Source organism: Pseudophryne corroboree, chromosome 3, assembly GCF_028390025.1.
Source record: "Pseudophryne corroboree isolate aPseCor3 chromosome 3, aPseCor3.hap2, whole genome shotgun sequence".
Classification (NCBI taxonomy): Eukaryota; Metazoa; Chordata; class Amphibia; order Anura; family Myobatrachidae; genus Pseudophryne; species Pseudophryne corroboree.
The window spans coordinates 467,732,104-467,747,984 of NC_086446.1; the positions used below are offsets into that span (position 1 = coordinate 467,732,104).

The 15,881-nt window shown below is 44.2% G+C and overlaps 1 protein-coding gene across 4 annotated transcripts in view; it reads right to left on the reverse strand.

Moving 5' to 3' along the window:
* Nucleotides 1–15,881, reverse strand: part of TBC1D16 (TBC1 domain family member 16) — a 173,291-nt gene that overhangs the window by 114,446 nt on the left and 42,964 nt on the right. For all 4 annotated transcript variants that reach the window (XM_063960750.1, XM_063960748.1, XM_063960747.1 and 1 more), the window contains one exon: nt 478–685. In XM_063960750.1, the coding sequence (XP_063816820.1) occupies nt 478–649 (172 nt within the window). In that variant the 5' untranslated portion in view covers nt 650–685. The remainder of the gene's footprint in view (nt 1–477; nt 686–15,881) is intronic.

Sequence of the window (15,881 nt, forward strand, 5' to 3'; positions counted from 1 at the left end):
TAAAGGACAAAGCCCTACTCAAGTCTCTTCTCTAGTTTGTATCACGCTCTATGAACTGATGACTCCTCTTACAAAGCATCAATGGCTTCAGGCAGAGAGTCCCAACACATTACTGTGCCATAGAACTAGACTGTGTGTACCATAATACCTTGCGCATTAAGGGTTTACGGTCTTAAAAGAACATTAAGCTAAATATATAGGGGTAGTGATATATTTTAATAAAAAATATAAAACAAACAGCTATGATTTGCCATGGATCCTTATATGTCTACATGATTAGAATTATGCAACAGCAAGTCACATGTAGAAGGCTGCTGCAGACTACAGTACAGAGTGAAAATGACTATTCACAGCTTACATGCTCCACATAACAAAGACAGTAATGTACAGCGGACTTGCCTGATATACTGGTGTGTCCATGTGCAATATATACTGTGACCTTACCAAACTACAGACAACTTACTCAGCTGTGCTCACCTGGATGATGGGACGCAACATTCTGCAGCAGCTCTGGGGGGTGCACACATACATTGTTTTTCGAGAAGATGATCTCTCCATCCAATATGGAGGATGTTCCTCCCCCAGAGCCTAGGGTCAGGAGGTCGGAAGCCTTGGAGGAAGCACGACGAAGAAGCCGTCCCAGAGACATGGCACCAATTCCATCATCTGTTGAGCTGCAAACCTCCTGCAGACCAAACAGAATCAGATATGTAATACAGATACCTCCTATGCCATTTATTCACCTCATCAGCTTACAGCTAATAATGCAGAAAGGTGCTGGCCAGCAACAGGGGAAGGATACAGACATAGTAGTATGACATGGGATGCGTGTCATATGCATGTGTGTCACATAGGACTTGTTAGGCAAACCCTTTAACCCTATAGACATGAAATACACGTTTCATGGGGATGCCGTTAATTTACTGGCTGCGCTTGCCGCCGGGATTCCAGCATCGGTCTCCTGACCGCTGGTATTAGATACCAGACCCGTTTCATGGCTACTTAGTCCAGATGCCCACTGTATGTATAGTAACAGCTAGGGCAAATACCATACTCCATACATGCTTACCTGGACTATTATTCTAGAACATGGACTACTCTGACAACCCAACTTACTCAGCACGTGTGCTTTATTTCCAGAGCTGCACTAGTGCATGACAACTTTCTTAGTGACAAGAACATACAGGACCGAACCCTAGCAGCCCCTTCCACCGCTGGTTCCCAAACTATAGCCTCAAAGAGTACTAACTGTCCAGGTTATACGTATATCCTTGGCTCAGCATAGATAGTTAAATCATATTGACTGAGGTACTAATTAGGTCACCTGTGGCCAAGCATGGAAATACTTAAAACCTGGACTATTAGTGCTCCTTGAGGATCGCGTTTGGGAACCTCTGCATTAGACAATCTGGGGGACATGTACTAAGCAGTGATAAAAGTGTAGAAGTGAGCCAGTGAAGAAGTGGCCCATGGCAACCAATCAGCTGCTTTGTATAGTTTTATAGTATGCAAATTATAAATGTTACGTCTCCACTGGCTCACTTCTACACTTTTATCACTGCTTAGTACATCTCCTCCTCTATTACATATTTTATCATTGCAAATAAATCTCTCGCTCTCTCTCTTTAGGGGAAGCCCCAAGCTTTTTTATCATCATTATTATTATCTGTGATTACATATTTTATATTACTGTTAACAGTTAAGAAGAAATCTCTCCAAAATGTAAAAGTCTATAATTTGAAAAAAGTAGAATGTGCCATCTGTGTACACATAAAAGAGTGGCTACACTATACTGTACAAAGCACGGAAAGGCTTCCTTACTATTTACTCCTCAGAGCAGTAACACTTAAGGGTCTATACATGAAGCAGTGAAAATAGTGGAGAAGTGAGACAGTGGAGAAGTTGCCCATGGCAACCAATCAGCTGCTCTGTAAAATTTTATAGTATACAAATTATAAAGGTTATGTCAATGCTGATTGGTTGCCATGGGCAACTTCTCCACTGGCTCACTTCTCCACACATTTCACGATTCAGGAATAGACCCCATAGTTTTTATATATATTGCGGCTTATTAAGGCAATAAGAACATCAATTATCAAAAGCTGATAAATGGATACTGGCCTAGAGCTGCAATCAACAAAAAATATAATAATACCCAAATGGGTGGCGAAAATAAAGTACCCAATTCTCAATAAGGAATACATATGCATTCCTGGGCAGATGGGATGCCGGCTGTTACTATCCCAAAAGCGCCATTCCGCCCGCCAGAATGCCGGCTGCGGGGCGAGTGCTACGAGTCCCCTTGCGGGCTCGCTGCGCTCGCCATGCTGCATGCTCGATGGCTCGCCACAGGATCTATTCCCACTCTATGGATGTCGTGGCCACACGAGTGGGAATAGCCCGTGTGCCGGCATTCTATCTGTCGGGATTCCGGCGTCGGTATCCTGACCTCTGGGATCCCGACAGCCGGCAAATTGATTGCCTCCTCTCGATAAGTATACCATGACTGGAATCAGATGCATTTCAGTATATTTGAATCCAAATGATGGAATATTCGGCTTATGTATTATATATCTGTGCATAGTTTTCCTTAACCTTGAGTGCCGAGCTTCGTTGTAACCGGTGAATGATGAGCAGTTCGCCCTAATCTGACTGTATATATGTTAATAAAAAAATATTTTTTGGGATTACAGGTAGCAATAAACCCCACAGGTGAAGAGGCTTGAACCTTGTTACTGGAGGAAGATTCAGATCATGATTTTTAATGCAATGGGTCCATTAGGCCTTATTGACCAGAATGCTCTACAAGAATAGCTGCAAATTACTTTGTACGAATCATTGATCAGGATTTATCGCTGTTAATTACTTGTTGTTAAACATTTGTATTCAGAATTACCAACACACTCTAATTTCCAGGGACAGTCCAAGGTCTGAAAGACGTCTGTGCTAATACAATTTATTTTCAGTACTAAAGATCAGACTATATAAATGATACAGAATTCTTACCACTGCTTTTTCTTCTCTGGACTGGGCAAACATTAATATTTATTAAAAAGAAGAGTATTTTAATGATAAAAAGCGTTTTATAATAAAACTGATCAAACAAGACAAAAGATGGTCTTGCGCAAGGGTACACAGAGACCATAACATGCATGACCTGGAAAGTACAAATGCAGGCAGCTCTGTGCATACTATTTATTATGTTTGGTTTATTGTTATTATATGTATTTGTATTTGTGCTTTTCGTGTTTACTTTCAACTGGATATGTGGTGTTTACTGGCTATTAACCGCTGTGTATGAGAAAGGAAAACAAAGAGGCATATTACCTAAATCAATACCAGGTCCACCCAGGAGAATGAGAGTTAATTGAGGAACTGATTCAATAAATCTGGTTAGAGCAATTTAGAGACATCTTTCTAGAACTAGGGATGTCAGAAGGTCGCCATCAGGCTCAAGCTAGTTGCAAAAACTCACTTTCAATAAGTATTAGAGACTAAAGGGTCTATTTACTAAGCCTTGGATGGAGATAAAGTACCAGCCAATCGGCTCCTAACTGCTATGCCACAGGCTGTTTGAAAAATGACAGTTAGGAGCCGATTGGCTGGTACTTTATCTCCAGCGACTTTATCTCCATCAAGGTTTAGTAAATAGACCCCTTAGAGATCCCGGCAGCTGGAATGCCGACAGCCATCAGGATGCAGACAACGGAATCCCACAAGGGTCAGGAGACCGGCGCCAGAATCCCGGCAGCCCAACAGTAAGTATAGCGACGGGTTAAGTTTAGGTGCAACCTGAGGGGGGGGGGGGGGTTTGGGTTAGGCTGTGCTGGTGGTGTGTTAGGGTTAGGCTGCGGGGATGGGGGCAAGGCACCCCCAGGGGCGCAGGGGGGGCGCGGGTTTAGGGTCAGGCACTAAGGGGGGAGGTAAGGGCTAGGCTGCAAAAAGGGAGGGTTTTAGTGGGTAGAGGAGAGGGGGGAACACTTCTCCCCCCCCCCCCTCCCCCACCCTCTACCCCCCCGCCCTTGTCGGGATTTCAGACATTGGGATGCCGACGTCTGTATTCTCCCCGCAGGCTTCTTGTCTGCCGGCAAATCATGCTGAACCCGGGCCATCACCAGTAAAAGGCTGTAAACGGAAAGGATGTAAGGTTAGGCAGGTTCTCTAGCTGATTAAAACCAGGTGAAATGCAGGCTTGAAGTCAGCCAGCCACAGAACCTGTATAATCCATGAGTGTTCCGGTTTAAAGGGATAGTATGGTAAGCCTATACACACATCATTACAACCAGCAGATTATATAATTATTTAGACACCATAGAAGAGAGGGCCCTGCTCCCAAGAATGTATATTTAAGAGAGCATGCTATATTGGCATGAGAAGGCTGTATGGGGTGCTATGAAGTTATTCTACGTGCTACCATACTGTGGGGGTAATTCGTGCAGCGGGCGATCAGGTCATAACTGCGCATGTGTATGCACTGCAATGTGCACGTGTGTCAGACAACAACGGGTATCGCTGGTCAGCGCCGGGATGGTGCAAAAAATCTGATCACACGGGCGTTCGTAAGGTAATTGACAGGAAGAGGCAGTTTGCGGGTGGCAACGGAGCGTAAACAGGAAGTGTCCGGAAAACGCAGGCATGCCCAAGCGTTTTCAGGGAGATTGTCTGACGTCAGCTCCAGTCCCGAATCAGCCTCTTCTCATTGCACTGTAGGAGTAAGTCCTGGGCAGTGCAGACTGCACACAGTGGATTTTCGCAGCTCGGCGTACACATGATCGCAGACTTGCACGGCGAACTTACACTCCCCCTGGAGGCGGCAACTATCTGATTGCAGGACAACAAAATTAGCAGCCCAGCGATCAGATCTGCATTACCCCCTGTGTAAGCTTGCTTTCGGAATGATTGCACATCAGATAGGTGTGCTGTGCATCTTATTTTTTTTTTTTAATTCAATACTTTTTATTGATTTTCTGTATTCCAAGAAAAAAAAAAAAAACTAAACCAGAACAAATCCTATCCTAGGGAATGCGCAGATTCCCATCATTTGTAACATACATTTATATCAGAAAGAGGTGCAGGCTTAAATTCCGAGACAGAAATTACAAATTAGGACTGAATTCGCGGGTTAGCATGGAGCGTACAAATATATTATACCGTGTACAGATTTGTTTGTGACAACAAAGCAAAATCATATAACACATCACATAGCAACATTACGGGCAAAGGAGCGGCTGGCCGCAGGCGCCAAGGAGCAACACACAGAAAGGATAGGCAACTCACCCGATGCACATCTATGTTCACAGACCCACTCTAGCCCTCAATTACATATCCAGTCCCTCAGATATCTAGATACGGAGCTCACAATGGTGAGCGCTCAGACACTCCGGTTCAGGGAGTATGGAGATTCAAGCCATCTACCCCACAGGTCTTGATACTTTTTCCTCGCTTTTCTAGCTAAGTATACATATTTCTCATGTGAGGCCGTATCGTTTACAAGTGAGACCCAGGACCGCAATGTGGGCGTATCTTTGGCTAGCCAAAGCCTGGCTATACACACTTTGGCCAGGCCACATAGATTAATTACATATCTTTTGGCAGGGGGGTCCAGGGCATCCTCATCCACAGCTGATAACACACATGTCGTCGGGGAGCATATTGTGCATCTTATTTTTTTGCCGTATTGTGCATGCTAAAAATTTACTTTGTCATACACTTTGCAGAACACAAATCAAAACCTGTAACAAGCAAAGTATTCCATTTTATGCCATGTTTTTGACGAATAAGTAAAGTGTGTCAAGTATGACTCACTGTGCAGTGCAGGCAATTACATTCTCCAATATGATTAGCTGAAAAGACAAATTGGAGTCTTCACTAGGGCCCCACCGAATCTGAATCTGCCTCAAGGTGTGTCCGCATACACCTAGCCTCAATACACCATGCGGTGCAAGTGAGCTGCGGTTTAGTTTATCAACTTTTTCTTTTGAATTTGCATCTTATCCACACTGCAGACGCAGCAAAACATCACTCACTCTGTACCTGAGACACCAGGCTGCGACTTTAGCACATAGGAAGTAGTATTAAATATGTACAAAGACACAGATGACGCACAATGGAACTTGTGCAAAAAACAAAAAGACGCGACCGTTGCATCATAGCACTTTATACACAGATTCAGACACATTTACACAAAGATGTACAAGTGCCACATACCAAATTAATCAGTGCAGCCTTGTTAAGCGGTTTTGTTGCATTGCATTGCTACTAAGACACATATTCAACATGGCACTCCAAGAAGTGCCATTTTACCTTCTTATTGCTCACTTATTATGAAGACTAAAAATGTAACTTTAACCACCAAATTGCAAATATGGCAGAGAGAAACAATATAATACTAATGTTATGTGAGTGTGAGGTCTACATACATACATTTACCAGCACTAGCCTACATACCGTCCTAAAGGTCATGCTGCAGCAGCCTGCCAATAAGCACAGCCTCTTTTAGCCGAGCTTCTCTCTTAACGTATTAAAGCATCAGGCACACGCAGAATTAGAAGACACGTTAGCTCTCATTAATATGCATAGAATATTGCTTTACCAGCCAAGGTTAAATGTAACCCTATCCATACACAAAAATAGAACAATGTGACTCGATTGTGGCCTTGGACTACACATTCTATATACAAACCTTCCTTGTGACTTTGTGAAAGCAAATGTGCAATGTTCATAAGCACACACTCCATGCTGTTCTTTAAACAACGTACTTACATGACTTTACAGTTTGCTTTATATGAAGGTTTGAATGTAAACCCCACTTTTGAATTTTTAGCCCCATACACCGGGATCCGATTAGCATACCAGCGTTTGTAATGCTGGCAGTCGGAAATATTGGCGCCAGAATCCCGACACTGGTCAGAAGACAGACGGCGGGATAGGACATCGATCACAATGCTGGCACCGGAATCCCGACTCTCGGCATCCACATTGTAAGTATGCTGGGGAGGGCTAGGCAGCGGCAGAGGTTAGGGTTAGGCACTAGAGGGAGGGTTAGGCTCAGGGGGGCATGAAGGAGGTCAGGGTTAGGCAGTGGGGAGGGAGGGTTAGGCACTAAAAGGGGAGGGAGGGTTAAACACTAAGCGGGGAGAGTTAGGGTTAGGCTGGGGGGGGGGGGGGGTTAGAATACTAACCTATCAGGTGTCAGGATTCTGCACATCGGGATGCCGCTGGCATCCCAATATGTGGGATTCTCAAACTATCCCCACACGCCATTTACCCTATTAGCCTTTATGGATACTTTCTGCCAGGGAAATATTAAGGTGGCCCCAGCTGTACAATGGAGGGATCACAGCAAATACCTCCATTTGTGGACGCAAATGCAGCCCTCATAGGTTTCTACGAGGGCTGCAAAGCAGTCGGATTTAACAAACTCAGGAATGCTTAGTTATCCTACAGTAGCCTATGGGCTACTTTATTGCAAATTCTTCTGGAGAAGGATCTCCCAGGATTGCATTGGCTGCCGGGACCCAGACTTGTGCAAGCACTAGACTCTGGCACAGCGCTAGAGTCTACTAGAGACGAGGGGGCTCAGATAGATACTACACACGGGCCCCTCCTCTATTGACACACCACTAATTACGCTATCACACTACTACTCTTATCAGAGCATGTCTCCTAGCAAAAGACAGTAAATTTGCGTGAAAATATAAATTTTCGCGTTGCGAATTTACATAAAAAATATTTATTGCATCCACATTATAAAAACATGGATTGTGAGAAACATGACTCTTTGTAAGAGGAGATATATATTTACCATACACACAGACTTTGGTGAAAAGGTATTGCCGAAAATGTCACTAAAAAGAAAGGGCGAAAACGGGCCTCAATTGAATAGGCAGGGTGGCGAATTCAATAGCTCCGAGATTACCAGACCTAATTGCATACCCCCCCAATGGGTTAAAAAGGTCCTATTGGTAGAACTGAAATGTTGACCAGCCTGCAATAAATATGTTTGCACTTCAAAGTCCTTCGATATGTCCTCCTCCTCGCAGATATGTTACTCGGGGTTGGGTATAGGTGACCGGCGCTTGGGATCCCGCCACTCACCATACCGATGCCGGGATCCCGGGGATTAGTATGCTGTGGGGGGGAGGGGCAAGCGCAACAAAGCCCCCCACAGGTTCTATTCCCACTCTATGGGTAGTGTGGACACCCACGAGTGGGATTAGTCCCTGCCAACTGTCGGGATTTTGAGTTGGCGGGATGTAGGTGTAGGTATTGCGACTGGCAGTCTCCTGACCACCGATCACATAACTACATCCTGCTACTTGTCAGACATGCAAAAGGGACAGCAAAACAACAACACACACACACACACAAAAAAACAGGGACATATGATCACAGATGAACTGGAAAAAGGCCTATCATGCAGAGTCAAAGGATTTAGAGAATTTCAATTTCCCCTTTTCCGGACTGCTTATTGTCACTGTCACATGAGTGCAGGAGAATGAAACATGCTTGGGATAGCTTTTAAATAAAAGGGGTTCCAAACATCAGACCTCCGTGGTTCTGCTACTTAGTGGTATATGGCAAAGGTCTGATGTACCGTTGTAAGAGTCTTTTTTTTAAGCAAAGTATCCATTTTCATGACACAAATAAAAAGTTACATTTCCATATCTATGCAGATTTAATCACATTTTGCACTTATGACTTTTTACACATAGGGGGTTATCCAATTACCCGCAGTCAATGACCGCGGGTAATTGTATCGCCCAGGACTATGAAATTAGCCCTGATGTTGTATTCTCCCCCCTCCGATGCTGGCACTTATCTGGGACTATGCTTCGGGTGCCTCAGACACCAGAAACATAATCTGCAATAAGCGGCCTGCCGGAGCCCCGACATACATGGGAACGGGAGCTTAACCTGGATTCTATGTGCTATTGCATGATCGCGGGTTAGTTTTCGGCCAATCAAAACAGCCTCTGATTGAATACCGCGATAATGATCACGGATCGCCTAATTGGATACCACCCTTAGAGAATGTGACTGGGCAGGAAGAGCATATGTAGACTCAGTATTTACCATGCTCAGTCTACACCGGTAATGTTCACACAAATACCACTTGACCACACCACAACAAAGTCACACCTGTACCAGGATGCATATATATTGGGACTGCTCGACCCCTGGTGCAAAATATGCACTGATGACTATTGGCAGACACTTCTGATTGGCTGAGTGCATCTTGATCCCTTCCTCTTATACTAAATAATCAGCGTGGCGGCTGCAAATTTGCATTCAGATCATGTCAAGAAAGTAAAGTCCCATTTGATTTTAATTGTAACAGCTGTTTGCGTTTATTTGAAACCAATTAGTACTTATTCTGTATTTGGGTTTGTATTTCATTTATTTTATATTTCAGATGCAATTAAAGTACAGTATGTATTGATAACACTGGCTAAACATTAAAGCATTTTTTTGTGCACGTATTGCGTACTGTGGGGGTAATTCAGAGTTGATTGCAGCAGCAAATTTGTTAGCAGATGGGCAAAACCATGTGCACTGCAGGTGGGGCAGATATAACATTTGCAGAGAGAGTTAGATTTGGGTGGGTTATTTTGTTTCTGTGCAGGGTAAATACTGGCTGCTTTATTTTTACATTGTAATTTAGATTTCCGTTTGAACACACCCCACCCAAATCTAACACTCTCTGCACATGTTATATCTCCCCCTCCCCTGCAGTACACATGGTCTTGCCCAATTGCTAACAAATTTGCTGCTGCGATCAACTCTGAATTAGGCCCTGTATCTTTAGCATTTACTATTATTATCTTTATGAAGCTCCATCTCCTGTTGCATATACTAACATGTCACATAAGATGGTTTTATCCTGACATAAAAATAGTGCATATGAGACCAGATAATACTGCGCAAAATTCATCAACAGTTTGGTTTTATGCCTGCATTCCTGACGCACAATGTGTCCAAGTCTACATCAGCCTGAAATGTTTAACATGGACGGTCAACTTTTTTACTCCCCTACTGTACCTAACACTAGAGTAGATAGAAAAACATTGTACTGCAGGTTTAACATTAGATGAAGTGAGAAACCTTATGCTGGTTTTGTCACAACTGCTGAATCAGGCAAATAGTTTAGTTACAGTTCTATAATGTCACTTACACCTGTCATGTTCCCATTGTAGCTGATACCCCATCATAGAACAGCAGAACAAATGAATGTTATCTAATACATACACAAACACTCCAGAATGAGAGGTTTACATTGTGCGGCATAACTACACCTAAGTAAATATAATTTGGCTTAAAGGTACACTATCACCAAAATTATTAACACATACCTACATACACTCCTGCAATGTACGGGAGACTCACACTTTTTTGATAGCTCCATCTCCCCTCCGGGGACATAACAAGTAGGCAAGCATGTATAAAAATCTATTTATATAGCACCAGCAACTATGCAACGTCTAACAAATGTCCATTCAAGTAATACTAAACCAAAACTAGATATTAACAGCAAGCTAAAGCGGAGTACATACTGGGACGAAGTGTACCCAGCCGTGCAGCAGGACACACCGGGTAACGTCGCTAGCGATTGTGGGCACCCGCAAATCTGGCATACACAATGAGTGATATGGCCGATTTGTCGTTCTGATTCAGCTGGAAACATCAAATCGGGCCTATGTTGTCACAGTGTGTACCCAACTTTACAGTCTACAGGCAACTAGAAATTTAATTCGGGAATTTAAGAGCATCTGGGGGTTACCAATATGGGCACACCAGGACCCCTCCACACCTTAGTCTTGATGCTTTCTATATCTAAGCTATTAACACTTTGATATATCTTAACCTACAATCACCTGATACCTATGTATACCCAGTAATACTTGACTAACCTGTGCCTCATTTTTTTGTCTTCTTGTAATTATACTCTTCAGTCTATTTGTATAACCCACATTTCTAGCTCCACCAGACAGAACTGTCTTTTGCTCTGTATCTCATGATACATGTGTATGCATTCCTTGATTAATCTCATAAATACACCCCTTTGGCTAAAATACAGGATAATAAGGGATGACTTAATGAATACACGCTTTGTAATCCAATATTTAACTACTCATGCCTGGGCTTTTTGCTTTCATTTCTATTTTTTGTCTGGTTTTAATTTAAATGAAGGGCATTTATAACTGCTTTATTCTTTATCTTCAATCTTATGTTAAATTCTGAAGTGGGTAGTTCACATAACTCATATTAGTATTCTATTTGGAGTTGACCACTGTCCTGTTTGAACCACATGACAAATCTTTGGGTGAGGAAAAGCTCACACCATGGTATTGTATTGTATACAGGTTGAGTATCCCTTATCCAAAATGCTTGGGACCAGAGGTATTTTGGATATCGGATTTTTCCGTATTTTGGAATAATTGCATACCATAATGAGATATCATGGTGATGGGACCTAAATATAAGCACAGAATGCATTTATGTTACATATACACCTTATACACACACAGCCTTAAGGTCATTTTAGAGAATATTTGTTATAACTTTGTGCATTAAACAAAGTGTGTATACATTCACACAATTCATTTATGTTTCATATACACCTTATACACACAGCCTGAAGGTCATTTAATACAATATTTTTAATAACTTTGTGTACATTGAGCCATCAAAAAACAAAAGGTTTCACTATCAGTCTCATTCAAAAAAGTCCGTATTTCGGAATATTCCGTATTTCGGAATATTTGGATATGGGATACTCAACCTGTATTAAGTACTGTCTCTATACAATATATCCATTTACCACTCATACTTCATTACGTGATGAATTATCCCTTCCTCCATACTCCTCTCACTTGGTTCGCGATACATGAGTACATAGCGCTCTCATCCACCATCCATTGCCCTCGGCATACAGAGGACAGCAGAAGTAACAATTCATCTTCACATGAACCCTACACCACTGTTCTTACTCCACTATCTTCCATTCCATAGAGCAGTACCGGGGCATAAACAGACCTTTTTGGGCCCTACAACAACATTCTGAAGGGGCCCCTGTCCCAATGCTTCTAGAAAGGCAACTCTGCAGAGCAGTTGTTAATGCCCCATAATTGTTCCACAGTTCATTGTCTGAACCATAATAGTGACTTAGACAATGTTGTGCCGCATAGCCCTAGTTTATTTTATGCCCCATAAAAGTGCCCTAGTTTATTTTCTGTGTCCTAGTTCATATTAGATCACATTGTAGGGCTGCTAGGACACATTATGCAACACAGTATGTGGGATCTCACATTAGGGCAGATGTACTAAGGGGTCTAATTCATAAAACAGAGAAAAGCCCTGCTTTTCTCTGCTTCATGGTCTTCACGGAGCAGGTTACCGTTGAGAAGTCCTTGACTTCTCCAGAAGAAATGTGGCACCCCCACTCCGCGGCTGAATCGCATTATCATACTTTAGTATGGTGAGTGCGATTCATGAAGGTTTTCCATTTCTCCATGGAGTTCAGGTTCACCATCTCAGAATGGCGTAACCTGAACTTTGGTGTAGTAACTGCAGGGCGCACATGGCGCTGGCTCCGCACCCCTGACCTCCCATCAGCCACTGCGGCCTTCCGGGAGGTCAGCCGGCGGTACATGCGCAGAAGGACCCGCCGGCTGGCTTCAAGACCGCAGAGGAGCACCGCTAGAGAAGAAAGCATCGCTGGAGACCTGGACACCGCATCGAATGGTGAGTCTACATGAATTTCTACTTATCACAGCTATACATCACATTGGACCGTTTTCTGCAGTTTTCGTTTTCTTTATGAATAGACCCCTAAGCCTTGGAGAGTGATTAAGTGGACAGAAATAAACTACCAACATTTCAGCTCTGGTCATTTTTCAAACACTGTAACATGGCAGTTAGGAGGTTATTGGTTGGTAGTTTCTCTCTCTCCACTTTATCACTCTCCAAGGCTTAGTACATCTGCCCTATTATGACATACAGTGTACCCAGTTCATATTATGTAACATTATAATGCTCTCATTGAAATGAGCAGGTCTAAGGGCATAACTAGATATACTGTAGTCCCCAAGGCAAAAGTTTGGATAGGCCCCTATGTATCACCTAATGGTGAAAAAATAAGATTTTAAACCTACCGGTAAATCTTTTTCTCCTAGTCCGTAGAGGATGCTGGGGACTCCGTAAAGACCATGGGGTCTAGACGGGCTCCGCAGGAGACATGGGCACTATAAAGAACTTTAGAATGGGTGTGCACTGGCTCCTCCCTCTATGCCCCTCCTTCAGACCTCAGTTAGAGAAACTGTGCCCAAAGGAGATGGACAATACGAGGAAAGGATTTTTGTTAATCTAAGGGCAAGATTCATACCAGTCCACACCATCCACACCGTATAACCTGGAATATACGCAACCAGTTAACAGTATGAACCAAAAAACAGTATCAGCTAAAGACTGATCCCAACTGTAACATAACCCTTATGTAAGCAACAACTATATACAAGCCTTGCAGATTTTGGCCGCACTGGGACGGGCGCCCAGCATCCTCTACGGACTAGGAGAAAAAGATTTACCGGTAGGTTTAAAATCTTATTTTCTCTTACGTCCTAGAGGATGCTGGGGACTCCGTAAGGACCATGGGGTTTATACCAAAGCTCCAGACCGGGTGGGAGAGTGCGGACGACTCTGCAGCACCGACTGAGCAAACGCAAGGTCCTCATCAGCCAGGGTATCAAACTTATAGAATTTTGCAAAAGTGTTTGAACCTGACCAGGTAGCTGCTCGGCAAAGCTGTAAAGCCGAGACGCCTCGGGCAGCCGCCCAAGAAGAGGCCACCTTCCTAGTGGAATGGGCCTTTACCGAATTTGTTAACGGCAATCCTGCCATAGAATGAGCCTGCTGAATCGTGTTACAGATCCAGCGAGCAATAGTCTGCTTCGAAGCAGGAGCGCCAACTTTGTTGGCTGCATACAGGACAAACCGTGCTTCTGTTTTCCTAACTCGAGCCGTCCTGGCTACATAGATTTTTAAGGCCCTGACTACATCCAGAGACTTGGAATCCTCCAAGTCACTCGTAGCCACAGCCACCACAATAGGTTGGTTCATATGAAATGAAGAAACGACCTTAGGCAAAAATTGAGGACGAGTCCTCAACTCTGCTCTATCCACATGGAAAGTCAAATAGGGGCTCTTGTGAGACAAGGCCGCCAATTCGGACACCCGCCTTGCAGATGCCAAGGCCAACAACATGACCACCTTCCAAGTGAGAAATTTCAATTCAACCGTTTGAAGAGGTTCAAACCAGTGAGACTTCAGGAACCGTAACACCACGTTAAGGTCCCAAGGTGCCACTGGGGGCACAAAAGGAGACTGGATGTGCAGCACTCCCTATACAAAAGTCTGGACTTCTGGGAGAGAAGCCAATTCCTTCTGAAAGGAAATAGACAGGGCCGAAATCTGTACCTTAATGGAGCCTAATTTTAGGCCCATATCCACTCCTGTCTGTAGAAAGTGGAGAAAACGGCCCAGATGGAAATCTTCCGTAGGAGCATTCTTGGCTTCACACCAAGAAACATACTTCCTCCAGATACGCTGATAATGTTTTGCCGTCACCTCCTTCCTAGCCTTTATCAGAGTAGGGATGACTTCCTCCGGAATACCTTTCCCAGCTAGGATTCGGCGTTCAACCGCCATGCCGTCAAACGTAACCGTGGTAAGTCTTGGAACACGCAGGGCCCCTGTTGTAACAGGTCCTCCCTGAGAGGAAGAGGCCATGGATCTTCTGTGAGCATCTCCTGAAGATCTGAATACCAGGCCCTTCGAGGCCAATCTGGAACAACGAGTATTGTTTTCACCCTTTTTTGTCTTATGATTCTCAATATTTTTGAGATGAGAGGAAGAGGGGGGGAACACATAGACCGACTGAAACACCCAAGGTGTCACCAGGGCGTCCACCGCTACTGCCTGAGGGTCCCTTGACCTGGCACAATACCTCCAAAGCTTCTTGTTGAGGCGTGACTCCATCATGTCTATGTGAGGAATTCCCCAAAGACTTATCTCTGTAAAAACTTCTTGATGAAGTCCCCACTCTCCTGGATGGAGATCGTGTCTGCTGAGGAAGTCTGCTTCCCAGTTGTCCACTCCCGCAATGAAGACCGCTGACAGAGCGCTTACGTGATTTTCAGCCCAGCAAAGAATCCTGGTGGCATCCGCCATTGCCACTCTGCTCCTTGTCCCGCCTTGGCAGTTTACATGAGCCACGGCTGTGACGTTGTCTGATTGAATCATAACCGGTAGGTCGCAAAGAAGATCCTCCGCTTGTCGTAGGCCGTTGTATATGGCCCTCAATTCCAGTACGTTGATGTGTAGACAAGCCTCCTGGCTTGACCATAGCCCCTGAAAATTTCTTTCTTGTGTGACTGCTCCACATCCTCAGAGGCTCGCGTCCGTGGTCACCAGAACCCAGTCCAGAATGCCGAACCTGCGACCCTCTAGAAGGTGAGCACTTTGCAGCCACCACAGGAGAGACACCCTGGCCCGGGGGGACAGGCTCATCTTCTGATGTATTAGTAGATGGGACCCGGACCACTTGTCCAGGAGGTCCCACTGAAACGTCCTTGCATGAAACCTGCCGAAGGGGATGGCCTCGTATGCTGCCACCATTTTCCCCAGAACTCGAGTGCATTGATGAACAGACACTCTTTTTGGTTTTAGCAAGTCTCTGACCATGTTCTGGAGGTCCTGGGATTTTTCCATCGGGAGAAAAACCCTCTTCTGTTCCGTGTCCAGAATCATGCCTAGGAATGATAGTCGAGTCGTTGGAATCAATTGTGACTTTGGCAGATTGAGAATCCAACCGTGTTGTTGTA